Source organism: Buteo buteo, chromosome 23, assembly GCF_964188355.1.
Source record: "Buteo buteo chromosome 23, bButBut1.hap1.1, whole genome shotgun sequence".
NCBI classification, from domain to species: domain Eukaryota; kingdom Metazoa; phylum Chordata; class Aves; order Accipitriformes; family Accipitridae; genus Buteo; species Buteo buteo.
Genome location: NC_134193.1, coordinates 2,543,524 through 2,568,910, shown reverse-complemented (window position 1 = coordinate 2,568,910; position 25,387 = coordinate 2,543,524). Strand labels below are relative to the sequence as shown.

General features: G+C 42.7%; 1 protein-coding gene across 2 annotated transcripts in view; it reads left to right on the top strand.

Moving 5' to 3' along the window:
- The window catches only part of SRGAP2 (SLIT-ROBO Rho GTPase activating protein 2), a 115,352-nt gene extending 89,965 nt beyond the window's left edge, over positions 1–25,387 (top strand). For both annotated transcript variants that reach the window (XM_075056015.1, XM_075056013.1), the window contains exons 15-23: positions 379–456; positions 2,406–2,540; positions 3,895–4,000; positions 5,453–5,677; positions 9,021–9,100; positions 13,310–13,490; positions 13,913–14,059; positions 16,180–16,507; positions 19,125–25,387. In XM_075056015.1, the coding sequence (XP_074912116.1) occupies positions 379–456; positions 2,406–2,540; positions 3,895–4,000; positions 5,453–5,677; positions 9,021–9,100; positions 13,310–13,490; positions 13,913–14,059; positions 16,180–16,507; positions 19,125–19,508 (1,664 nt within the window). In that variant the 3' untranslated portion in view covers positions 19,509–25,387. The remainder of the gene's footprint in view (positions 1–378; positions 457–2,405; positions 2,541–3,894; positions 4,001–5,452; positions 5,678–9,020; positions 9,101–13,309; positions 13,491–13,912; positions 14,060–16,179; positions 16,508–19,124) is intronic.

The following is a 25,387-nucleotide window of genomic DNA, read 5'->3' as shown; positions in this document are numbered from 1 at the left end:
TGGTATCGCTCTTGCAAAATAAACTGCTTCCTTGTGTAGTTAGCCATATTTTACTTCTGGCTGGTATACCGTTAGTTTATGACTTTCTCTAGGTTGTAAAATCCTCTGGGGATCCTTCAGGGTAAAAGATAACATGCATGGCTGTTATAACCCAGTTATTCTGTCAGTTTACGAAGAAGGGTTAATATTTTTTCTCCATGTGCTGAGTTCTGTATTTACATATTCTGTATGTGCCTAGACATGTAAGGGAAAGGTGGCTTTTAAAACAGTGTATTTTTGCCTGTGTTGCTTATATTTCCTTTATCATATATGCTGTATCTGATGAAGGTGCCAGCTTATCTTATCTTATTGTTATCAACATCTCTTATTGTGTTACAGGTTTGCAGCATGAAGGAATATTCAGAGTGTCTGGGTCACAAGTTGAAGTGAATGACATAAAAAATGCATTTGAGAGAGGTAAGGAAGATCTATTCCAGTATCTCAGAAATGATTGCCAAATCTATGTGTTTGTTTAAATATTCTGAAATGGCCTGTTTTGAATGCAACTTGCTATATTTTGTCCCTTTAATTTTTGTGTTTCCTAAGTGAGCCTAGCCCAAACACTTTCCCAGTGCTCATTAACCTTGAATACTCAGTTGTTTGGCATTATGCTTTATATCTTGTAGAGTGTCTATACAATAAATACCCTGAATTCAATCTTCTCTCATGTCTGATAGCTTATTGATTATTTGTAACACTAAAGGATATAGAGAATTTCATTATTGGGTGAAACTGCATTTTCCTACCCTCTCCCCCCAGCTCTTTGTGAATAGGCTGGCTGCTAGAGGATGAAATTTTATATTTTGCATGTTCTTGAGGCACAGCTTGGCTACATTTATTCTAAATATCAGCAAGTGAGAGAGTAAATTTCAAGACACTGTTAACTTGACGTAGCTTTTAATAGATTTGATTTTCTATGTGAAGAACCATTCCATACAAAGGCAAAGAACGGCTGGGAGCCTCCTGACTCATCAGCTTCTAGCTGAGCTGTTCTCCCTAGCAGAGCAGGTTCAGAAGAGCTCGCTCTTCAGGCAGTCCTTGCAGCCAGTCTCCCCAGTCTTGCTTGGGTCACTGAAAACAACAGGGCTTGTGTTAATTCCCTGATTACATCACTCTAAAAGAATATCATGTGTTTCTGTGTTTGCTGTTGGAAGAGATGAGCAGCAATTAATTAGTTATAGCAAGTTTATTTTGCTATTGGGAAGAGAGAACTTTAATGAGCAACATGTGTGAAATGTGGCATCTAATTTCACCTGTCTTCATCTCCATCTACCTGCAAATTAAAATCCTCAAGAATAGAGGAAGCAGAACTGTTTATCATAGGCTGCAGGTAAAGGCTTGATAACAGAATCAGGCCCCTTTTTTACATAAAGGAAATACCAGTCATCTTGGGAAAATAGCCAGTTGTTCCAGCACTAACATGCAGAAATAAAAAGGTGGGGTGGGGTTTTTTTTGTTTAGGTTTTTTTTTTTCCTTCATCTCACTTGTCTCTGTAAAGCGTATGGTAGACAGAACACACAAAGTTAACAATAATGTCTCTGCAGTTTATTACTTCATCCAGAACCCTTGGTGGCAGTTAATATCAAGGATAATGCTCCGGTTTGTAGTGGGCCATTTATTATCCTGTGTGTTATTAAAATAATAGGCAAGCTTTGGTAATTTCAGTCACATAATGGATATATATAGCTTCAGTTTGAGGATTGCCCCGTCATTAAATCTAATTATATCTGATAGGGAGTTTTCCCTAGGGAACAACTCCTTAAGTGGGCATCTTTTCTTTTGTAATACAGACAAACTGTGGCATATCTGCAGCAACAAATTATCTGTCCCAGAAACACTCCTCCCCCCCCCGCCAATTCAACATAAGATGTCTGCATCCTGCCGAGCCAAGTGTATGATGATCAGTGGCCTCTTGTGTGTCCACTGAATCCACGTTAGCTTCAGTTGTGAGTTTATGTAAAGACCTGCTCCTGGACTCGTGTAATGTTCACCTCCATGGTGGATCTGTGGAGTTCACAACCTGCCAGAATATCTGGAGCACAGAGCCTGGAAGTGTAACTACTGCTGTAGGAGCAACACCACCCTCTGTGGGCGTGAGCCAGGCGCTCCGGTGTCAGACTGTAATCTGTTTGATAGAAAGCTGTCCCAGGTCTCCTGGGATTGCTGTCAGAGGCTTCCCTTCTCAGCTGCGATGCACAGGAGAGATCTCTCTCTACCTCATGCTGGTTGTAGTGCAGTTGGAGTAGGTGGGATTAACTTTCTGCTGCATAAATCCTTTTCTCCAGCTGAGGTGCATCCTCCCAGTCTGATACTTTTCTCCAGTATTCTGATTTTTCTTGCCTGCTTTTCTTTGCTTGTCATGAAGGGGAAGATCCATTGGCTGGGGACCAGAATGACCATGACATGGATTCAATAGCAGGAGTTCTGAAGCTCTATTTTCGAGGGTTGGAGCACCCTCTCTTCCCCAAGGATATCTTTCATGATCTAATTGCCTGTGTCAGTAAGTATATAAAGATCTGAAAAAAAATAGGATTAATTTTTCTAATCTCCCACTTTTCGCCCCTCACCCTTTTTCCTGACTCTAAAATAAGGTTTTTTGTGGTTACTTTGGTTGGGTTTGTGTTGCACTGGTATCCTAGTCTTTATTAGCCACAGTCTGGGCAGTTACCTGGTCACAGCCATCCTTATTCCGATAGCAATTTTTTTAGGAATGAGCAAGGAGATAAAAATGAATAAATTTTAAGGGCTGTGTCATGGATTTTTCTGAGACAGTGCTTCGTGACAGGGTTCTTTTAAAACAGAATAAAGCAAAGCCCTCCACTTCTGAAAAATGATCTTTAAGCCCTCTCATCAGAAGGTGTCAGAAATGCCCTCTCAGAAGCAGGGATTGCCAGCAGGGTTTCTTGCCCTGTATGCTTTCCCTAGCGTGGATAGATACACACTGCCTGTACGTCTGCTGCCATGCTTCTGCATGCTCTCTTTAGCTGGCAAGGTAGTAGTCATATACCTTTTAGCTTCATAACTATGAGGGGCCATCTACTGACTCCTGTTAAAGAATTTCAATCAAGAGGGCAGTCACAGTCTGGTTGTTAACATTTTTGACGGTTCCTAAAGGTGGTTCTGGTAGGCAGAGGGTTGTTTGTGGGTTTTGTATGTGAACAACCTCATTTTAAATGGCCTGACTATTGCCATGTCCTTCAGAATCGAAGAATGATCCTATTGTCCAAGTAGTGGAATGGCTTTTGCGGTGGCAGCCTTTGAAGTAAAGCAGAAGATAACTGCTTCTAAAATGGCTCATGGTTTTCTTCTCCTGATAAATGCATTTACAGAGTTGAATTCACATTATATGAGAAGTAAAATCTGCTTCCAAATAAGTTCTCCCTTCTGAGATGATTTATGCTGCCCACTTATTTCTCAGTAGGCTGCTGCACACAGAGCTTTTTGCCTCACCCTTTAACTATGTTAATTTTCCTTTGAGTGTTATACAATTTCTTTTTTAAACACCCACCTTTCTAAGCAAACTTGAATGAGCTATTGTGCCAGAACTATTGAAACAGATGACATCCAGTGCTCCCATGCTAGGAAGGAGCTTGCAGTGAAGTTTCACGTGTTCAGGGACCTTCATTGTCAAAGGCTTCACCAGCAGGTTCTGCAGCCTTTGCGTTCCCATGCTGGGCAGCACCAGAGGATCCAGGAAATGGGCAGACCCTTCCTTCCTCCTGCTGCTGCTCTGCTGGCTGCCCTTCTGAATAGTTTGCACAGGAACCATCACAGTATACTGGTTGCATTTGGACTCAGTGGCAAGTTGTGGGTATGGTGATGTGATGACTCGCTGGTGCTCTTTCTTCTTTCAGCAATGGATAATTTACAAGAGAGAGCGCTCCACATCCGGAAGGTGCTTCTGAACCTGCCGAAGACCACTCTGATTGTAATGAGATACCTCTTTGCATTCCTCAATCAGTGAGTATCCTTGAGAGCACCATGGCCCTGCTGTAGGACTTAGTATAAACATGATAAATGACAGAACCAGCCTTGATATTGCTTCATGTGATCTGTGCAACGGGTCAAGGTACAAAGTGCACAGTAGCTTGCTATTGCATCTGCCTTCCTGGGCTTTTCAGCCGTGCCAAAATTCATCCCAATGATAAAAAATGGAATCTCAAAGGAGTTCCAGAAATGAAAGTGAATAAAGTGCTGGTAACCCAAGCAAAAAGTGATACAAAAGAGTCAGAAACTGGGTTCCGCACCAGCAAGGAGCGCTACGTACTGAGTAATATGAGTGGTAGAGAGTGAGTTTATTTTTTTTGAAACAGTCCACTGAATCAGGCTGGTTCATTGGATAGCTTGGCAGCAAGGAGTCAATAGTTTCCTCCAGTAACATGGTCTTGACACCTGAGGTAGCATAAAGGAAAAATGTCCTAACCAGAAGGTTATATATACATTGTCAAAGCCCTTCGAATACCGTTTAGGTGAAAGAGAAATACAACTGTAAGACAATATTTTGACCTGACAGAGACCTGAGGCTTACTGTCTGCTTTTGTAAAGCTCCAGTTCATCAGTTACTTTTGATTCCTTACATTAAAATGAGGCAATGTTAGAGTTTGAGGTTTTTCTAAAAGATTTGTATTAAAATGGAGCAGGACATTTACTAAACCTATCCATATATTCAAGTGGTTATTTCTGTTTGGAAAGCAGGGGGGTTGTTTCACAGATGTCACTGCTGGAGTCACTGAAATGTGACTTTCCAGTCTCAGTAGCTTTTAATTATTCCAGGTAGTGATCTAGAAAACAGGGAGTTTCAAGGGGAATTGTATTAGAACTTAGTTTTCTGTTCATTCTTTAATTGGCATCTGAAAGGCTTAAATTGCAGGCTTGGGACAAAATTTAGTGAGATAAAAATTGTGTTTTAAAAAATGGCACCATATAGAAACTATAAGATTCAGATTTGCTGGGAAATCCTGAAGAAGAGTGTCAAAAAAGGCCCACTTGAGAAGCTCCTGGGCCTTGGAGAAAGGATGTAACACTCTGCGCGCTTGACCACATGCACTTAGGCAGAGTGGACCTGATATAACTCTGGTGAGTGCTGGGCTGCAAGTGGGCTATGAAGAACAATAATACAGAATAATTAAAGACAAAGATTGATGTCCTCTCCTTGTAAAGTCAGCACCCAGTACTTTTCACATAGTCTCGAGCTTTCAAACTCCATTTGCGGTTTCTGTTTCATTTCTCTGTAAATGCCATCAGTATCTCATCTTTTACGCAGACCCAGAACATTCATGTCCCAGCTGATCAGCTTTAAACAGCAGAAAGCCCAGAGCAAACTTTCCCAGATCATCTGTCCTCCAGCAGATGATGGTGATGATAATATTGTTTTCTGCTGTTAACCCTCTTCCCCACTTCTGTTTTGTGCAGCTTATCTCAGTTCAGTGAAGAGAACATGATGGATCCCTACAATTTAGCCATCTGCTTTGGGCCAACACTGATGTCTGTGCCTGAAGGTCACGATCAAGTCTCTTGCCAAGCTCATGTCAATGAATTGATCAAAACCATCATCATCCAACATGAGAACATCTTCCCAGGACCAAGGGAGCTGGAGGGTCCCGTCTATAGCAGAGGTGGAAACACTGAGGATTACTGGTATGATAGATACCTCTGAGGAGAAAATGAATGGGTGGATATTATTTACGGATTAGTATGCTAGAGTCATGTGTTCTGCGTTGTCTAATTCTGGATTTGAGCATCTGGCCCAGCCTTTCAAAAATCTGTTTTATGGAAGAGAAGATGGCTGTGGTATCTCTGGAGAGTCATCAACTTAAAAGAAAGAAGCTGGTAGAAAGTAGCTATTCAGTTGCCAAACCTAGCTCACTTACCTTGAAGGGCAAGGTTGTGTAGGGATTTTCTTGGATGTTCTGGTATGGTAGCTGCCCAAATCAATCTTTTTTTTCCCTCTTCTCTTTTCTTTTTAATCCTGCTTTTGGTTGGGGTTTTTTTGTTGTCGGGTTTTTTTCCTGCTTGTCTTGAGTGCCTTTGCTTCAGATACAGGGGTCACTTGCAGCTGAACCTAGAAAGCTGTGGCATGGTTTAATTTTCAGGGCAGCAGTGATGGTGGGGGAGGGAAGAGGGAGGAATGCAAAATCACCGTTTCCATCCAGCTTAAAGCTCAAGAGGCCCGGCCGCATGTTCAGTCTGAAAGCCACATCTGGAAACAATTCAGCCAGAGCGGCTCCTGTCATCTGGGGTGGAAGGTTGGGGAGTGGGGGAAGGAAAGGAGGTGTTTTCTTTCCTACTGGCCAAGCTGATCTCTCCCTCTGAAAATGAGGAATGTTAAATTGTGTCCTGCTTCTCCCCCCACTCCTTCCCTCCTCTAGTGTCCCAGGAATGCAAGTGATTATTTTCATATACTAAAATAAATACATTTTTTAAATGAAGTCACTCTGGTGACAGAGCTAGCCTTGTTTCCCTGACTTGTTTCAGAGTAGCTTTAACTATCAGCTCACTCCACGTACGTGCAGTGAGGAGAGGCTCCTCTATACTAACTGCTGTATGCAGAAAACTTGCCAAAGCCCCTTTTGGAAATTATGTTAGTTTTACCCTTCACTCTGATGTTTTTAGCTGATGTTATATGTGAAAGAATTGCAGGGGAAAAAAAATTAAGAATCTTTATGACCTTAAAGAAACACATTAATTTTGACAAGAGGTTTTGTCCCATAAGATGAAGGGGATAAAAATGTGAAATGTTCAGTACGCTCAGTGCGGGTGCCACTTCACATGAGTGGTAGGAGGCAAAATGTCCTGAAAGGTAATACCAATTTTTGAAGGCATTTGGTTTTTCTTCATTGCCCCTCCTAACCACCCTGACCTGAGACCCTGCTAAGCAGAGTAGGGTAGAAGCAAGCAAGGGAGACAGCTTGAAGCCAGGAAGAAGCATCTGGTTCCCATTCAAGCCTTCTCATAGCCCTGGTATTTAGATAGTTGTTAGTTATTGCCCATAGGGCTCCTTGCCGCAAAGTGTGCAAGCAGCAGAGTGAATCCTTGTCATTCAGCTGATTCATCAGGAAATGGAGCCTGCTATGTTTGTAATCGCCCGGTGCCACTTCACTGGGCTGCGTCGTCTTTGTGCCGGGGAACTCGCAGACGTTGCTTTGGCGTGGAGGCTGCCCGGGCTCAGCGCCATGGCTCGTGTGCTCTGCGCCTCTGTGCCTGCGCTCTCACTGCGAGCGGCACTCGCTTCGAGTCAGCAGCTGCCGAGGAGCTTTGAGACGGCTTGCCTCGGGCAGAGGAGGGTAGGGCAAAGTTCAGAGTTTATGACAAATTCAGGGCTGTGCTGCAGGCATCTTTGAAATACTGCCTTTGAGTCAAGCCTAGGACTGTGCTGCATCTCCGTGTCCGTTTGAGACTGCACAGAGACAGCGTGGGGAGAGTCCAGGAGTCCTGCGTCCCGGCAAGTGAGACCATCAGAATTGCAGGGAAGAAGATAGCTTATAGATATTCAACTTGCACTGCACTCCTCTGGTGGTATATGTTGCTTGCACTTTCAGAGCCCTCGGGGTGAAACCCAGCAGCCTAGCACTTCCCACTGCAGCATCCCGGGGCTCACATGACAGAGAGACTGAGTCTGCAGCAAGGACAGTTTTTTTGGTGGAAAGTGCTGTTGGAGGCATGGATAGGAAGAGGCACGTGGTCTTTGTGCAGTATTTGGATCTTTAGCATTGGCCGTACGCGACATTACTTCACAGTCTGTGTGAAACTTTAGCCCTCAATGCTGTGCTCCTCTTGGGACCTCCATTTGGCTTCAAATTCTTCTGTAAACTTTATTAAGTAGCATAAAGGCTTTGCAAAGGATGGGAAAGGTTGATTCCTGAGGTACTGACTCAGAAGATGGTGGGGCAGCTTCGTGTCATGTGGATTAAGCGTAATGAGATGCCAGAATTATTCAAACTTTTTACCCCTTCTCCTTTTTCTTTTTTTCTCTTCTTTAAAAGAGTATAAGAGGTAGATTACCAAAGGGAGAGCACTTTACATCCATGCTCACTTTAACCATTGCAAGGCCAAAGCGAGGGATGTAGTTAGTACTGTGTGAAGAGAATTAAAAATCACCTTTAACGAGTTACAGTGTAAGAGCACAGCAAACACGTTTTGTCTTTAGCAACAGCGTCTGGTAAGATGAGGAGCGAGCACTTTTCTTCTTCCAAGATGAGCAGGCAGGGCAGGGAGGCAGCGCTGCCAGCTGGCAGCAGGTCTGTGGAGCTGCTTGGGAGAGGCAATGGATCCTCTTCCAGTTTCCTTTCTGCTCCTGTCCTGAGGGAACTGCTCGTGTAGCTTCTTACGAAAACATAACCTTTCGTTGCCACTTGTTTTCTATTGATCCTTTCAAAGCTTTTCTTCATGCAAAACATAAATGAGTACTCTTGGTGGTTTAGGTGCTCTGTAAATAAAGATTCCAGGCAATTAATCTGGCCATGGGAGTCGTTCAGTGAAATGAATGGGACAATTTAAGGTTGTGATAAAAGGGAAGGAGGGAGATGACAAACTCAGACCTGGAAACATCATTATGAATTGAGAAATAATTTCCCCCAGGAAGTGGTAGCTATCTCATCAGTCATCTAATGAGCTAATTAGAGCAATGGAGAATACAGCCGGGGGAATAATTCTGGCATGGCAGAGAGGAGCTAGACCCAACATGCCACTGTGTCTAACTTCTAAACATCTCCAGAGGTCCGGGTTATAAGATCTGAAGTTGGACTTTCCTGATAGCATACAAGAAAGTTAACAAAGATGTTCGGTTTGCTCGATCAAGTAAAAACTTAGCTTGATTTTTAGACGCACTGACTTCAGTATGTGCAAATGTGTCTGTCACAGTGGAACCTAGATATTGACTTCCAATATGGATGTTCCTAGTTAAGTTATCTTTGATTGTTGTAAATGAGGAAACTCAATTTCTATCAGTGTAAAGCACTGTCTCTATTTCCTTCTGTTGTAGCGAAAGTCCTCATGGAGAGAGAGCCTCAACAGAAGACTCGGTTCAGGATGTTACAGCTGAACACCACACCAGCGATGATGGTATGCAAAGTCTATTAACTCCTTGGTTAACTGTGCAACCTGCTGTGGGGGAGGTAGAGAAGATAGTGCCTTGCAGTTTAAGTTCAAAGTTAGATCCAAACTGGGGTTTAAATCAGAATAGTCACTTGAAACACCACATACAGCATTTGATGCCAAAAAGTAAAAACATATAGGATCAACATGAATCTTTAGAAGTTACCTGACTATTTTTAAAGTATCCCTTCTTTTCAAGGGTATCTCATCTTAGCAGCAGGCCTGGGCACACTCCATGCTTGCATTACTGACTGAGCTCATCTGTACCCTAAAAGGACCCTTGAGTTGGAAGTCATGGGGTAAGCGTAGAGCCAAGGCTGGATATGTTTCAGCGTGTGCTCCTGCTCCCCTCTGCGTGTGCCAGGCGCTTCCCCTTTTGGTAGCTTTGGCAAGGGAATTGTGAGTGCTTTAAGCCCCAGTGGTTCTGCTTTAAGGAAGCAAGCAAAATAAAAAGTGTTTGTCTTCCACTGAGAGCCAGGTTTTAGGGTAGAGGGTCCTCGTGGCCTCTCTCATTGATAATTTTGCGGTCTTCTTGGGGAAACTGTTCCATTTCTTGTATGATCAGTGAAAAGGTATGCCAACACCGAGAATTTCACGATATTTCCTAAGGAAAAGGTGATTCTTTGAGTGTCTGTTGTTGATACTTCCAAAGCCGCCTCCTGCAGTGGGGAACAGCTGCATGTGAGCCCCATCCAGAGCAGAGGAGAAGACTACATTGTGAAACGGTGATCCCCAGAATACTGACCAGCATGTAAAGCAGACTGACCAAAACAGGACAGAATATGGTTTTATTCTTGGGTTTTGGCCCCTTCCAATTGTCTAAGCAAGTTCTGCGATGGTTTTACTTGTGATGGCCTCAGCTGTAAAGGTGGGCAGAAGGTAGCATTCCCTTAAAATTAGATGGCATCCTTTCTGACTTGGTCTTCAGTAATTTGCTCAATAGCCCTACCATGTGCTCCTGTGCTGCTTTTTGCTCTTTGCTCCAGCAGTTGCCTAACAAACCTTTGCCATGGCATTGCTGTGCTCTTGCTGGCTTTGTGGTGTTGACACACCAATAACAAAGTAAACGATGTTGAGCACTGCTAGAAATGCTGGAAAATCAGTTCTCCCTCAGCAAGGTCAAGCACTGTCACGGCGACTCCTCACCAAGGTTGTTGGGAGGAAACACAAAGCCTATGGGAATGAAACATGAGTTCCCTGTCTGTCTTGAACAGAGTGTTCTTTCTGAAAAGTGTAAGCTGCTTAAAAATGCATGAAAACATGTCAGGTTTGAGTTTGTACCTAAAGGAGGAGCAGTTTCATTACTGTAATGAAGGAAAGACTAACTCATCCTGTATCCGTAAAGCCTGGGACTAAAGCCTGCAGACTGATACACCGTGGCGTGTGCTTGCATTGTTTCTGTATGGGATTTTTAGGATCGCTTATGTGGCTGAGAAGGTACAATGATGATAAAATGAGCACTTAGAGATTACAGAAGGACAGTGTTTTACAGCGTCTGGAACTAGATTGCATGGGGCCCCTGAGCAAGGTAAAATTTGGAGGCATTTTGGATGGAGTTCTGCAACCTACACGGAATATTCCATAGGAAGCATTTGGGAGGGAGCATTTGGCACCGAAGCAGAGGGAGGAGCTGGGCCTCTATCTCTTTGAGGGACCAGCAAGGTCTGGTTAACTGAGGAGTCTCATGTCCTTCTAACTGAGCTGTGCAGTGTCACACCTCGGGCATACTTGTCAGAAGTGCAGCATACAACTCCGTGACTCAATGGGATGGACATTCTTAGGTTTTTCTCACTTCTCAGTCTTTAGATGTGACCAAGCACTTGCTCCTTTAGCTCTTTTGTGAGGCTGGCACTAGTCCTCCCAAAGTAAAGCTGTCATGCCAGCTGTCTTCATTCAAGGAAGGAATTGGTTTTGGTGTGGGGAGAAAGGTCGTGTGTTGCACAGTATCCACGTTGTTCACCGTCAGCCTTGCTGTACGAGTGAGTGGACACTGTGAGACAGGCATAAGAGGTCAGAAATGCTGAAAGACAAGCAGGTCGTATGTTCGTTAAATTATGAGTGGAAAGATTTTTAAACTGCTGCTTTCCTGCACAGGCTGTCAGACTGGCAGGGGTAATTGTTTGGCTTAGCTGTGTTGCTCTTTATTCACACAGCTTTCTTCTCTGAGCATAAGTGTAGTAGGAAAAAGCTACTGGAAATTAGAGTCTAAAATCACTTCTCTGGATGAAAGCCAGAGTCCTAAAAAGCAAATTGGAAACATAAGAAACCTGAGTGCCGCACTCATCTGGAACAATAAACACTTCTTAATGAAACAGATGGAATTTACAAAACCACACTCCCATCCCCTTCATAAATGGAGGGGGACACCAAAAAACAGCATTATCATTTTTTTAGTGTTATGAAGACGCTGGCTCCAGAGGCAAAACAAGCAAGAGGAAAGAAGGAGCCAAAACCAGATAACCATGTGCTTTGGGGAGTCTGGAGCAAGGCGGCTATCGCAAGCTGCAAACATGGGCCAGGCTTTTCTCACCCTTGCAAATCTCTCACTGGTTGCTGAGGGCTGATAACGGGATTCGTGTGAGTCTGACCACAGGCTTACCTGAAATGTGTGATTTGACAGAATTCTGAGCTGTCTGGTTTAGTAATGGAGAAATGAATTGTTGGGGAGGTCTATCTAGCAGATCTTGTTGCTGGTTGCCCTCAGCGCTGGGTCACTTCATGCTTTGTAACTACAGATGCTGCTGGGGCTCTTTGGTGGGGGATGCTTCTGTTCTGCTCTCTCAGACCGGCTGATGGGATGGTGGTACTGCAGCGTCAACTCGCTCAGATGGATTTACGCTATATATTTTCTCAAGCCCAGCTACTACCTTGCCTGCCTACGGTCCACCTTGGAAGACCTAATTCTTGAGCATATGTTCTCCCAAGGAATATTTGTAAAAGCTGTGGCTCCTGTTTGGCTTTCCAGTGCTTTTTGGCTGGCTTTTGCACTGTAGAAGCTTCCCGTGATGCAGAGGAGATTTCAGGACAAAATGGCATATCTTTTCTTGTCCTGGAAGATGAACTGCAAATCTTTTTCTCCAGGAAAAAGCCTCAGTTTCCATGGACTGCTTGGCTGTGTTAAAGCTCCTTTAAAGTAATTAGAGGCTGAAGTCCACTGGGGCCATGTGGCTGAGCTCATCTCCATTCCCCTGACGTCTGCTTAGAATTGGGAGCTGGCTTAATATATATTTAGATTCAACCAATGGCAGATTTTTCTAAGTCTTAAAAATAATCCACGTGAATTTCATATTGATTTTCCTGAGTGTCTAAATGCCCATATTGTCCCTTTGTATAATATCGGAGTCCTACAGGAACCCAGATTAGTGGCTGGTTGCAGACACAGCATGGTTGTAGTTCTTCTGTGAGCTTTTCAAGTAGGAGCAGTCAGATTTGGAGTGTGTTGTGCAGCTCCAACTGCTGCACCGCTGTGCTTGGCGTGCACAGTGCAGCCCAGCTGTACGGAGCCCGGGGGAGCTGCTTGCTCTCCTGATTGCTGCACAAACCGCAGTGGTGGAGGCACTGAATGTTTTTGTTAGCTTCCATGACAGTTCGATGAATAGCATGACCTCCCACAGTGCCAGAATCCGGTCTCCTGGGTCAGGTGAACCTCACAGGCAACAGAAATTTCTTTCTCAATAGATGCTTTATTTCTGAAGCAGCTTGGAATCAGAGGATGTTTCCCTCCCTAAATGCTAGTAACAACTCCTGCTTGCCTGCCCAGGAGTTTAATTTAGCTGCCTTTAAGAAAGGTACCATAGGCAGATTTTGGTCTGGAACATACTTGATTGCTACGCAGCTTTGAATTTTTTTTTTTTTTTTATTTTAATGAGAAACTAATTTTGCCATTGCCACTTCCATCTTTGTACACTTGAATTGCTGTAAGTGGGTTTATGACTTGGAAAATACGAATGTGTCCACCACGTAGAGATTAGGTAAATGCTGAAATTGCAACATCCTCATATTATAGGGGTTCCCCTCTGAATCTTGCTGCTTCAACCCTCTGCTACCTTAAGAAGCAACATTTTATCCTCGCCCATGCTCTCATCATACACTGTTTTGTGGTAGGTTTAAACTGTTGAATACTTACCTGAGCCCAAGTGTTTAGTGAATTATTGTTTATTCCCTTCTATCTCCTAGAGTGTGAGCCCATAGAAGCAATAGCGAAGTTCGACTACATTGGCAGGACTGCACGAGAGCTGTCCTTTAAAAAAGGAGCTTCTCTCTTACTCTATCAGCGGGCCTCAGATGACTGGTGGGAGGGACGCCACAATGGAATTGACGGCCTTATTCCTCATCAGTATATCGTCGTTCAAGACACGTATGTTACACTTTAAGCCCATCTGCAAGATGGGCTTGCTTAAAACTCAGGTGTGGAATGGAGTGTTTGTGTCAAGATCTTGACACCAGGTGGGGAGAGTTCACCCTTTGGCCTTCCCTGCAAGAAGGGAGTCCTCTTGAAACAAGCAGAGCTCCACAGAGGCGTAGGTGTCCACGTATGTGGAGGCGTGATATAAAAATTGTTCTGGTGCTGCCAGCCTGTTAAAGCTGCAGAGCTGGGATCTCCAGGTTGCTCACAGAAATCAGGCTCTCTCATTTGAAAAATATGTAATGATTCTTAAGAGAAAGATGCTAGCACAGTATTGTTGTCCTGTATGTATGTTTACATACACAGTGCTGTATTTGAAATTCAGTGCTGTTGGTCCTGTTTTGGTCGTGATTCCCTTCCCTCCTCCTTCCTAGTGAGGATGGTATCTCTGAAAGATCCAGTCCGAAGTCTGAAATAGAAATAAATTCTGAGCCACCGGAAGAAAAAGTGACTGCTAGAGCTGGTGCCAGTTGTCCAAGCGGGGGTCACGTCGCAGATATTTACCTTGCAAACATCAACAAGTAAGAACAGCCTTGCATTATTTTACTTAACTGTAAAGATCTTGGTGATGAGTCCAGTAAAATATTTCCTTCCTTGAAAAAGGTCAACTAATGAGCGCTGCCACCATTTTTCTCTGCTTCCCCCTCTTCTAACTTGCTCACATTTTGCTGTCCTCTCTCTCTTGTCACCAGTGTGGCCAATGCTCATTTAAAATCCCACTGGTTATTCTTCCCTATCCCTGAGGTACCATCTGTTCCCGTTTTCCCAAATATGTCCTATTTTATAAGCTAAGCACACAGAGAAAGGGAGGGGAGTAGCAGAATGAGTTCTTGTAATCATGTGTTCCCATTCGTTGTTATGTTCTGTGATTTGTTATGTCTCGTTTACATTTAACATGTTTTGTTTTATGGGGTGGGGGACAATTTCTTCAGAAACTAGTGTCACATTTTGTGCTAAATGACATACCTTAAGTCCCACCATCTGGCATTGCCCATAACATTCTTTCATTTCTCCAGCACTTCTCACCTTAGGTTACTAACCATATGCTTGCAGTGAAACAACACACCTCCCTGTTGCTCTAACTTTACCTCCTCAACCAGAAGTTGTTACTTTAGCAAACACTCAACATAATAAAAAACCTGGGAAATTAAGTTAGTAACAGACTAAGTTTCTTGATCTGTTATTAAATTATTCTAGAGCAGACTTATCTCCCATATTTTTCTGATTATTTCCTTAGTATTAAAAAAACCCACCTCTCTCTATTGTGCAGTGAAGGTATTAATATGATAAATACAGTTTTATGGGAGTGGATATTTTTAACCTTCAGTTAATTTAACAGAATGTAGTCTAGAAAGGCATTAACAGAAATGCATCCTTTTTAAAGGTTTGGACCTGCTAATGTCCTACACAGAGCCTGGTCCTTGGTTTATGGGAGTCGGCAGAGCTCCACTGCTGTCTGTGAAGCTATGTTAATCTGTGTCAGCTTGGGATCTGGGCTTTCTTTTATGATATTTATTGTCTGAGCCATTGAAGTATGCCATTCTGCCAGTTACGGAAAGATTTGTATAATGAACAGACCTATGTTGGAGCTTCACCATCTGCTGGTTTTGGTAGTGTTCTATGTAGTGTTTTTAAGAAGCCTGGGTAATGTCCACTCCGTTTTTTTTTCCCTTTACTAGGGAACTGATATTTAGCAATAGTAGCATAAGACTCATTTTGTTGTTTTTTCTTTAGGAATGAATCTTCTGACCTATGTGTGAACAGACTTGGGCAAAATTAAATCAGATGGTTTCGCAATGACAGTTGTGCCACCCACTGAATTATTATTTGGATGCCAAAATCCTACTGGAGTTAACACTTTCTTGCAGTTATTCATGGGGCTGGTGCTATATATAAATGGATCCTTCCCTGTATAATGGATGCCAAGCTTCAGACCTATGGCATAAAGTATTCTGCTGCATTGGCCTTCATATGATTTGAATGGAATCGTGCTGTCAGACCGCATGGTGCTGGGGTAGAAACTAAATTGGTTGGACCAGCTCATCCATTTGACATCATCTTTTGGTATATCTGCCGCCCTACATAGATAATGCCTTGTGGTCCTGCTAAAGCAATGAAAAAGAAACATCTATTACCACCAGCAAATATTGGAAATGATCATTAACCCCAAACTATGGGGTTCTTTGCTTGCCAGTCTCTGAAAATAATAACTTGATGCCTTGGGCCAGGAGCTTAGTAGACTTATACTGTGTCCTCCAGTCAAGAATTGTAGCTCTGCTCTTCTAATGTAATAAAAACACATCATCAAAACCTGTCGATGGCACAGAGGGTTTTTTTTTTTGTTCAAATATAAATTCTTTTCCTCTTGACCAAGTTAATTACGTTCCATCCAAGTTTTCTGTTTTTGCTATGAATGTGCACAGCTGCCAGAAACTCAGTCTTGTTGTTAGAAGTGTTGAACTGAAATGATTTATAATTTCACTGTTTCACAATGACTTCTAAAATCCTGGGTGTATTTGTAATCTGAGTATCTTTATGTCTCTTCCCATTGTCCTCTGTGTTGTTTTGGGGGGATATCTTCAAATTGCAGCCCGTTATGCGTACCTGCTTGTATTGACTTGTTTTGCTTTTGTGACTGAAGGCAAAGAAAGAAACCAGAGTCAGGCAGCATCAGAAGAGCCTTCCGTCAAAGTGACAGCCATGGACTAGGTAGTTCAATGGCAGAACCAGCCTCCCCAGGAGCCATAGCCGGTTCCAGACCCTCATCTCAGCCCATTATGAGCCAAAGTCTTCCCAAGGAGGTTCCAGATAAATGCTCCATCAGTGGCCATGGCAGCCTCAATTCTATCAGCCGACACTCGTCTCTGAAGAACAGGATAGACAGCCCGCAGATCCGGAAAACTGTGACAGCAGGGAGGTCCAAGAGCTTCAACAACCACCGGCCCATGGACCCTGAAGTTATTGCACAGGTAAATAGGAGTGCTTTGCTTTAAAGATTTGTTTTGGAAACTTAAAGGATGTTGGATACAACGAGTTGTTTTAATGCGAAGTCTGATTTAATCTCATATCCCTTCCCTTCTCTCAATGCAATATTAGCTTACTACACGGCTTGAGTCTAGTCTTTCACCCTTGCTTTGTGTAAGTCACTGAGGCTGCTTTCATGAGCGAAGATAAACAGTAAGGTCCTTCCTCCGTAAAAACTTGGCCCTGTTCATTATTCAGAATTTAGTTTCAACAATAAAAACGTCCATTTCAGAAAGTTACACAGATTCCAAAGCTGTCAGCAAAAAATTAAACAATCATAACTTCAAGACTTGAGAGAAGTAAAGTATTTAGCGTCAATTTAACATTCTCCTGTCAGTTGTGCAAACTTGCCTGTGGTTAGACATTGGAAGCATATGGAGTAGTACAGTCAAAATAAAAGCAGGCTGCTGAGTTGTACAGTGCTCACAGTGGCATCTTTATATGCTTACAGCGTTCAGTGTGTGATTAGAAACCAACTTTGAACATAATACTGCTAGTTTTCACTAGTTATTTATTTAGACAAGTGCCTTGAAATGAGGACAGGCTACCGATGCGTATGCAGCTGTGCTTTAACTTTGCAAAGAGCTCTGCTTTTGGGACTGACTCCACACACTGACCAGACGACAAGGAAACAGTCTTCTCGGGTCCCTCCTGTGCAGCTTAAAGGAAAAGGTGTTCTTAGTATCTTTCTTATACTGTGTCAAAAACTAGCAAAGACTTTTATTGCAGATTCTTCGTCTCTGTGCATATTCTCTGCATCTCTATACACAAAGATCTGTCCCGTCCCTGTGTCTGGGACTATATGCTGCCACAGGAGTGACTGGTGGTCGCAAAAACACAAGTGGTGTCTTTGCATCCATCCATCTGCGGTTTCACAAGTAGAACAGAAAACAATCGAAAGTCAGATTTCGATTGGAACAACTGACAGCTGTTAATGGGGTGAATGATGTAAATGTTATAGATTTCCCTCTTCTATGAAGGATCTTCCCTTTCTCCCACTGCAAGCTGTTAGATGTGCCTGCACATGTATGTTGCCTATACCAACTGTTTTCAGTATGCAATGGATCTATCTAAAGCCAAGGAATGCTTGGGTCTCGGATTACAAAGCCAGCCCTGGGAGACCTGACTTCTTTGCCTGGTTCAGGAGTCCTTAGGTTTCTAAGGACCTGGGGGAAGATATGTGAAAATTATCATTTTTATTGACAAAATAGCAACGCAAAGTAATAAATAAGGTCCAAATAAAGATCTGATATGTATTCTGATGGAAAGTTGTATTTTGTGGTTATGATATCTTCAGCTCATTTGTTACAGTGGAATTGTAATATATGGTTCTTGTTGTCTTCATATTTCATTGTCCTTCCAAGGCTTCGGTTGACATAAATCAGTTTTTTTGTTTTTTCAATTAAGCTCTAACTGAAGTTGTTCTGTCTTCTCTTCCTGCCAGAACTTTAACTCCATTGTTTTCACTGGAGAAGAGTCTGGGGAGAAAAAGAAAAGGGCGGGGGGGAAAAAAGGGAGCGGGGCGGGAAGCTGTGTTAAATTAGTGTTTCTCTTTGCCCTGTAGTATCTGTTCAAACACCATGTAATAATCATCCTGCATTTTACATATTTTCCCTAACTTCATAAGTAAAATCTGCCTGGCCTCAAGATAGACTCGGAGGTGTCAGATTACTGTCTCTGGTTTCTTCCACCATTCCTTGACTGATTTACCTTCCCCACCCCCTGAAAAACCTCTAAGGAAGCTAAAAAGCTGTAGCCAAACTGTGAGTCACAGAAAGGCTGAGCTTTTCTGCTCTCCAGTGAATTCTGTGCACCAGTGGGCTCCGCAGCGCGGGCTGTAGCAGACGTGTAGGTCCTGCTACAGCTGTGAACAAAAAAACCCCACTTTTTTATCTCAAAGTTCTCTTTATTTTTTAATTACTGTAATATTTTATAAGAGGAAGGAGAAGTGGCAACTTGAATTTCTATATATGTTTCTGATATCTTTTGTGTTCTCTAAAACATGAAAATTTTGAGTCCCGTGTAATACCTTTCTGGGAAGGGAAGACTACTCAGGCAGCGGGAAAACCAGTGAGGCAGCAAGAACACACAAGGATTTCAGCATTCGGTGTGTGGCCCTCCAGCCAGTGTCAAAATGATCAATCCTTTCTTCAAGAATTTACTCTTCTGAATCTCACGTGCCAAATAAAGTACAGGAATGGATCCTAATGCTTTGAATCACGTGCTTTTCTGTTCGTTGCTGCATTTGGGGATTGTAGTTGTCTTTGAAGTCCAAGCAGCATCAGGACCAGTAAAGGACCAGATTAGCATTGAGAAAGTGCTAGCAATTATTTTGTTCCCTGTTGATGGAAAATATTAGTGCTTATTGGCTTCAGTATATAATGCTGCGTAGTTTGGCATGGGTTTCACTTTGACACCTGAAGGTCCCCAACCCACCCGTTGATTCGAGTGTTGGTGTTTACAGGCTAAAACCAGATGCGTTGTTCTTAAAGACTGACTTTTATCTCCATATTTATGTGCCTGAGTTCTGTTACTCACTTGGTTTCTCTTTTGTCTTTGCAGGATATTGAAGCTACTATGAACTCTGCTCTGAACGAGCTGCGGGAGCTGGAAAGGCAAAGCAGCGTAAAGCACACACCAGATGTTGTCCTCGACACCCTGGAGCCTTTGAAAACGTCTCCAGTGGTGGCCCCCACCTCAGAACCTTCCAGCCCTCTGCACACTCAGATCCTCAAGGACACTGAACCAGCTTTCCAGCGCAGCGCTAGCACAGCTGGCGACATACCATGCACCTTCAGGCCAGTGAAGTCGGTCAAAATGGCCACCCAGGTGAAACCTCCGGCAACTCGGCCGAAGCCTACAGTTTTCCCCAAAACAAACGCCACGAGCCCTGGCGTTGCCTCCTCTGCATCTCAGCAGCCTACTGACAAGTCCTGTACTGTCTGATAAACTTGATGCTGCTCTGTGGATATAACTGTATTGTTTCAGATGAAGAGACTCTGTTAAAGACATTAAAATTCCTATTTAACTAATTTTTGAACTTCTGCTGAAGGTTAGTTGTGAACTGCTACTTACTGCTGGGAGCACTTCCTGGGAGTAGTAACAACCTCGTCCCATATACCCGTATCAGTGATGTTCGTAAGGCAAAACAGTTCACGCCACACTTAGGAAATCCAATATCGGGTCACTGTGAAGCTGAGGAGGAAAACACACAGAAAGCAATGAGTTGGATCTTGGTTTCTAGTTGATGCCTTGTTCAAGTGTTTGGCCACTGAAAGAAATATTTAGTGGCATCATGTTTTGAATACTGGTGTAGTGACTTCTATATTCTGTGTTTCATTTATCACAGGGAAACAATAGGATAGATTTTAGTCTATTGCATGTTTTGGTGCCACTGGTTATGTGGAGCTTGGACATGCCTGTTTCTTGTGCATTATTATTATTATTACGTCGCCCGCTGGTGCCACGGTGGTTAAGGGTCTGTCTCGACTTCCATCACATCCTCTGGTTTTGTTTGTTTGCTCCCCCATTCCTCCCCCCAGGGCCAAAGCTCTTGGCCATCCAGCCTCATCCTTTAGTCGACACTTGTCATGAAAAATAGTTTACTCTGGAACACTCTTAGATTTTGTGGAGTTATATGTAATATGTGTCTGTGCAAATATAAACAAACATGTTCCTGAGGTTTAGGAGCATAAGAAAGAGCCCAGTTGTTGCTTATGGACAATCTAGCTGTTTTCCCCCTTTGCTCTCCCATATTTAAAAACAGCTTTATTGTTTTTCAGTGTAATTTTCAGCCCATAGGCTATGATGTGGTGTGTGGTCTCGGGAGACTGAATGTAAAAACAAGTTAACTTTTGAAAACTAAGTGTACTCTGATGGGAGTTCATTTACTAACGCACACGTTCTTGTTTTGATCATGTATCAAGATGGATCCTTACCAAAATCCCAGTTACAAGCACTGTAAAAACTTCAATCAGAAGTTCTCAAGCTTTGTATCTTCTCCCTCTTTCTGGTTGCAAATGCTTCGGTCGGTGGCTGTGACCGCTGTGAACTGCTTTAGGGATCTCTGCTCTTATAGAGCGGTGTAGGAAACGCTGCTGGGGACGGCGACGTGACAGCATGCAGCTTCTGGAGTGGCTTCCCTATGTGTTCGTTGGTAGACTGGCATGCCTCCGTAGGACTCTGCAGACATGTGAATGAATTCTTAGTACTTGTATTTATATGGTAGGCAGCAAATGCTTCAGCCGCTAGCAGGCTGCATGAACTCTTTTGTACTCTACTGAGAATTTTCCACAATGCTAACATTTATTTAATTAAAAAAAAAAAAAAGGCATGTGCCACTTACAACGGTAAAGAAGATCTCGCAGTCCTGCAAGAGAGGAGACTCTGGCTGACCCTCAGTTCACCTTGTTCCCAAACTTTTCTGGGATTTAAAAAAAAGCTGCACATCTTATGTTTTCATCAAATAAATTCAGGCAAGGACAAGATAAGAAAAGTCATTTTTCTCTCCCATTTAGCTGAGTTTCTTTTAAATTTGTGGGTTTCTCACACAAGGCTTCCTTGTGACTGCAATGTCATTTTATTCGGCACTTAGTAATTAAAAAAGAAGAAACAAAACTTGCATTTCTAAGAACAGTTTCCGAAATGTACTTTTCTGATTCATTTAGGATGTTACTTGGAGAAATGAACAGGGTTTTACTGTGTCCCTGTCCATCCCCACACGCACACCCCCATCTCTACAGATGTGTTATATCCATATTAATGATGGTTTTTAAAAAGACCAGCTTTCTCTGTGCCCTAAATTAAGAACATGTGAAAATTGGGGAACACCGGAAAGATTTCAGTAAGAACACTCCTTATTATTCTTTTTTCCTTAGCTGATCTGTAGCAGCAGTTCCCCTTGGGAAGCACCGCGGTACGTGTGTGACTGTCACTGGACCTTACCCTGTTCCTTTCGCAGGGGAAGATCCCCAACAGTGCGACCAGCGACCTTTGCTCTCAGGTTCTGATGGACTTCTACCACCAAGGAATCACTTGTTCTTTTGGGGAAAAATAGAATTAAACTTGTAATTTTTTGCTCAGGCAGAACTTTCTGGCATTTACTTTTAAGTAGGGAGTTTTTTGTTTTCTTTTCTTTTTGGTCATGAATGACCAAAGTTAATCTGTGTCAAGAGCAGGATCTCTGTAAATTTACTTCGACTCATTTGTAATGCCTTATTTTCTTTATATTTTTATGCCTAGCATTCATGTTTCTAAGAATAAGTGTCCAGCCATGCACAGCACATTTGGAGGAGATGCTCTTTTCTATCTTCGAGGTCTGAAGTATGAATGGAAATTAAGAGATAAAAAAACCCCCAAGATTTCAGGTTACTGTAACAGCAACTGTCTGTATATGAAATTACTGTGTTTATCTCTAGCATCCACAGCTCTGGGACAATCCTACTGTCAAGGGGAATATGCTTAGCAGGATAACCTGTATATTGAGCAACTCAACTGGAATTTTGGTGTGCACTGTGATTGACACTTACACTTACAGCAAGCAATATGGCAGGCTGAAGATCGTCCTTCCTCTTCTACGTGCTCTGGGTCTGGCCAGCCAGCAGAAAATTCACACACACACACACACACACACGCGGGAGAATAAAAAACAAAAAAAGGAAACTTTTGGCTTGTCTGCTTCACTCTGTGAACATACAAGGCTGAGAGAACATTTGCCACAAGTGTTTTATGACCAGTTGTTGCAGGAGAGGTGGGAAGGAGAAACTGGAAATGTCGGCACTGCTCCCTGCAAAACCAGTGGGCATCTTGTAGAAGAGACCAATGTAGAGTGGACAAGTACGACACAGTGGTTTGCTTGGGGAGGTATCAATGTTACTTCATATCTTCATATTCAGAAGAAATATTAGCTCTTCCATGGAAATTCTCTTTCATGACTTTTATGTAATGTTTGTGTCAAATATAAAGACAAGAAGTGTTTGATAACTGGAATAACATATGTCTGTTTGATAGTGCTTTGTATGAACAAAGGATTCTTGTTCATCAGATGTTGGATTGCAATAATCCAAAGCAAAACTTTTAAAATAAAATACAATTTTAGGTGATCAGTCTTAATAGTTTCTGAAGCTCTAACCTTTTATGTTTTATTTCCCTAGTTGGGAATTGAGCAGTGTGCTTTAAAGATTGCTAAATTTCTGCCTCTCTAAGGTAATCCAAAGGCTCGCAGTTTATAACTTGTAAATTTGTTCTTCATGTCAAAGCAGGGGGACATGATCCAACTCTTTCACTTTATCTGTACTGGATATTTTGTTGCAATGAAAGTGATTAAATAATTAGAGTGCACTGTGACAGCAGAAAAAAATTGTTGTATATGTATGTATTTTGATACCTGTTCAAAAAGAGTCTTTGGGTTTCCTGTGATGAATACCTCATATGTTGGGTTTTGGGAGTTTTTGTTGATTTTTTTTTTCTTTTTTCTTTTCTTTTTTTAAGGCAAGATTGTTCTTGCACAAAAGTAGGTTAAGATAACCGAGTTCTCATAAATTTATTTACTGAATCAAAACACTTCAGAGTTTGGCAAGAAATTCCATCTGTTATAGTTCCCCACCTTGCACTTGGTACAGGGTGAACAGTCACTCGGCTGTTCGCCTGCACGCTTGGAAGAGCTCTAGCAATATTAAGACAAAAGAGGTCGTTGCAGATGGAGTTTGCTGCCTTATTTCTCTTCTTCTGTGTGTCAAAACCTCAAATTCAGTTGAACATTGTATAGGTTTGGGATTTGTTAAGCATTTGAGAGATGTTCTTCAATAGAAATAAATGTCTCTAGTTAGCACTTCAGGTCCTTTACATACATGTACCTGATAGACTGGAATGCTCTGTCGCCTGATGAAATACGTATTGAGGGAACACTTAAAGGAGATTATACTCTCAGCAGGGCATAGCTTGCTAGTAAGGCAACAGTAACGATGGAAAAATACCCATCGAGACAATTTGTCTGGTCGACTTGGTAAGACGTTGAGCCGTCTGGCCCCTCTCCAGCACATCAGTGAGCCCAGGCTTGAGGTTAAGCACAGGAGCAGCCTCTGCCCGTTACCACTCCGAGTTCGAGCGCGTGGTGCTGGCGTGGTGGGCCAGGTCAGGGGTACCTGCGCTTGGCAGGATCGAGCCCTGACTGTAGAGTGGATGTGCTGCGGAGTATAAATACATATACTCACTGGCCTATGAACCACAAGCTAGGAAAACTGCTTAAAAAAAAAAAAAAAAAAAACTAAAAGGAAAACAGAAGCATTTGGGCACTCCCATCACTAATGAGCCTATCCAGAACAGAAAATTAGTTTTAACAAGCTGGGGATTTATTTATTTTGAGACTTTTTAGTTTTCACAAAAATAATGAGCCTTTTTGTGGGCTTATCTGGCCTTGGCTAACATCCCACAAATGCAGTTATAGACATAAGGCTGTTTCTTTAGCGGACCGGTAGCACTAGAGGCCTTCGCAGAAGGGAGCGATGTTCTCTCGTGGGTGAACATCATTCCCTGCAGGATGCTTCCAGCCTCCGGGTCTGGGAAAATGCCGAGCACTTACTGGCGCTCTGGACTGAACTTTGGGGTTTGAGCTTACATATCACTTTTGAAGATAATCCTCTCTCCAGATCAGCTTTCTGCTTGTCTCTGTGTGTGTGCGACAACCTGGTACTTGAAAAAAAAAAAAAAAAAAATACTTGACCCACTGCCTTGTGCCCGCCGAGGCTCCGACGGGGCCGGGATGGTCCGGCGGCTGCGTCACGCACAAGCGGCAGCGGCTGCAGGGGCGGTTTTGATCGCTCACTCTGCCTCTGCTGACCGCCCCGCCAGAAGGCAGATGAATTCTTTTCCAGGCTTGGTTCTAGGAGTTTATTTTGGTAGATCTAGAGATGCCAAAACAGCAATTCAAGGCCTGGAAAATGTAAGGTTTTGGTTTTGGGTTGTGGTTGGTTTTTTTTCCTATTACATTTTGTGCTTCCTATTACGTAGTTTGAGACAAGAGAGTGTTGTTTTTCAACGATGGGCCAAAAAGAGGTAAAGGTGGAGAGGGAGGGCAGCTCCCTACTGTACTAATACTTGATATACCAAGCTTCATACAGGGTAAATATTTAGCAGTTTGCAATGGAAATAATAGATGGACCCTTCCTTTTAAAGGCACTATAGTAACCTTACTTCTGAAGCGGACTTCACCAGCCTTTCTCTCCAGGCAGAGTCCTGTAATTTGAATAACTGAAGTCCAATGGGATTGGACTCGTGAGTGTGCCAAACTGCTGGAGCAATACTTGTGAGCAGCAGGTTCTTCAAAAGACCAGCTCTATGTAGCCAAAATAGGGCAATTATTGAAAACCATCTCTGACGCATTTTAAAGGATCACAGTGATGTCATGGTTCTGCTGTAATGTAGGAAAGTTCGGTCGCAAAGTCTAGAAATCTTTGTTTTCTCTGTTGGTCTGAAACCTCAGTCCTGCAATAGTGGGCTCGAGCTCGTATGGTGCGTTGGGTTTTGGGTTTTTATTAACAGCAGTTGTTTAATGGTGGGATGGAATGTTCTTGCTAAAACGGTTTCCATTGTTTCATGTCTTCTACACCAATATATATATGGTGTATATATTAAACTGTGTAAAATTGTACTTTGTATATATAACTCTGTACAATATGGAGGTACATCCTTTTTTTCCTTTTGGTACAGTATTGTACAGTATTAGGAGTATATGTGTTGGAAATGTTAAATCCATACTGGGGCAACAAAATGTATCCATTGTCATTAGCAATAGTTTTGGAGAAATAAATGTTTTGGGTATGGTGGAA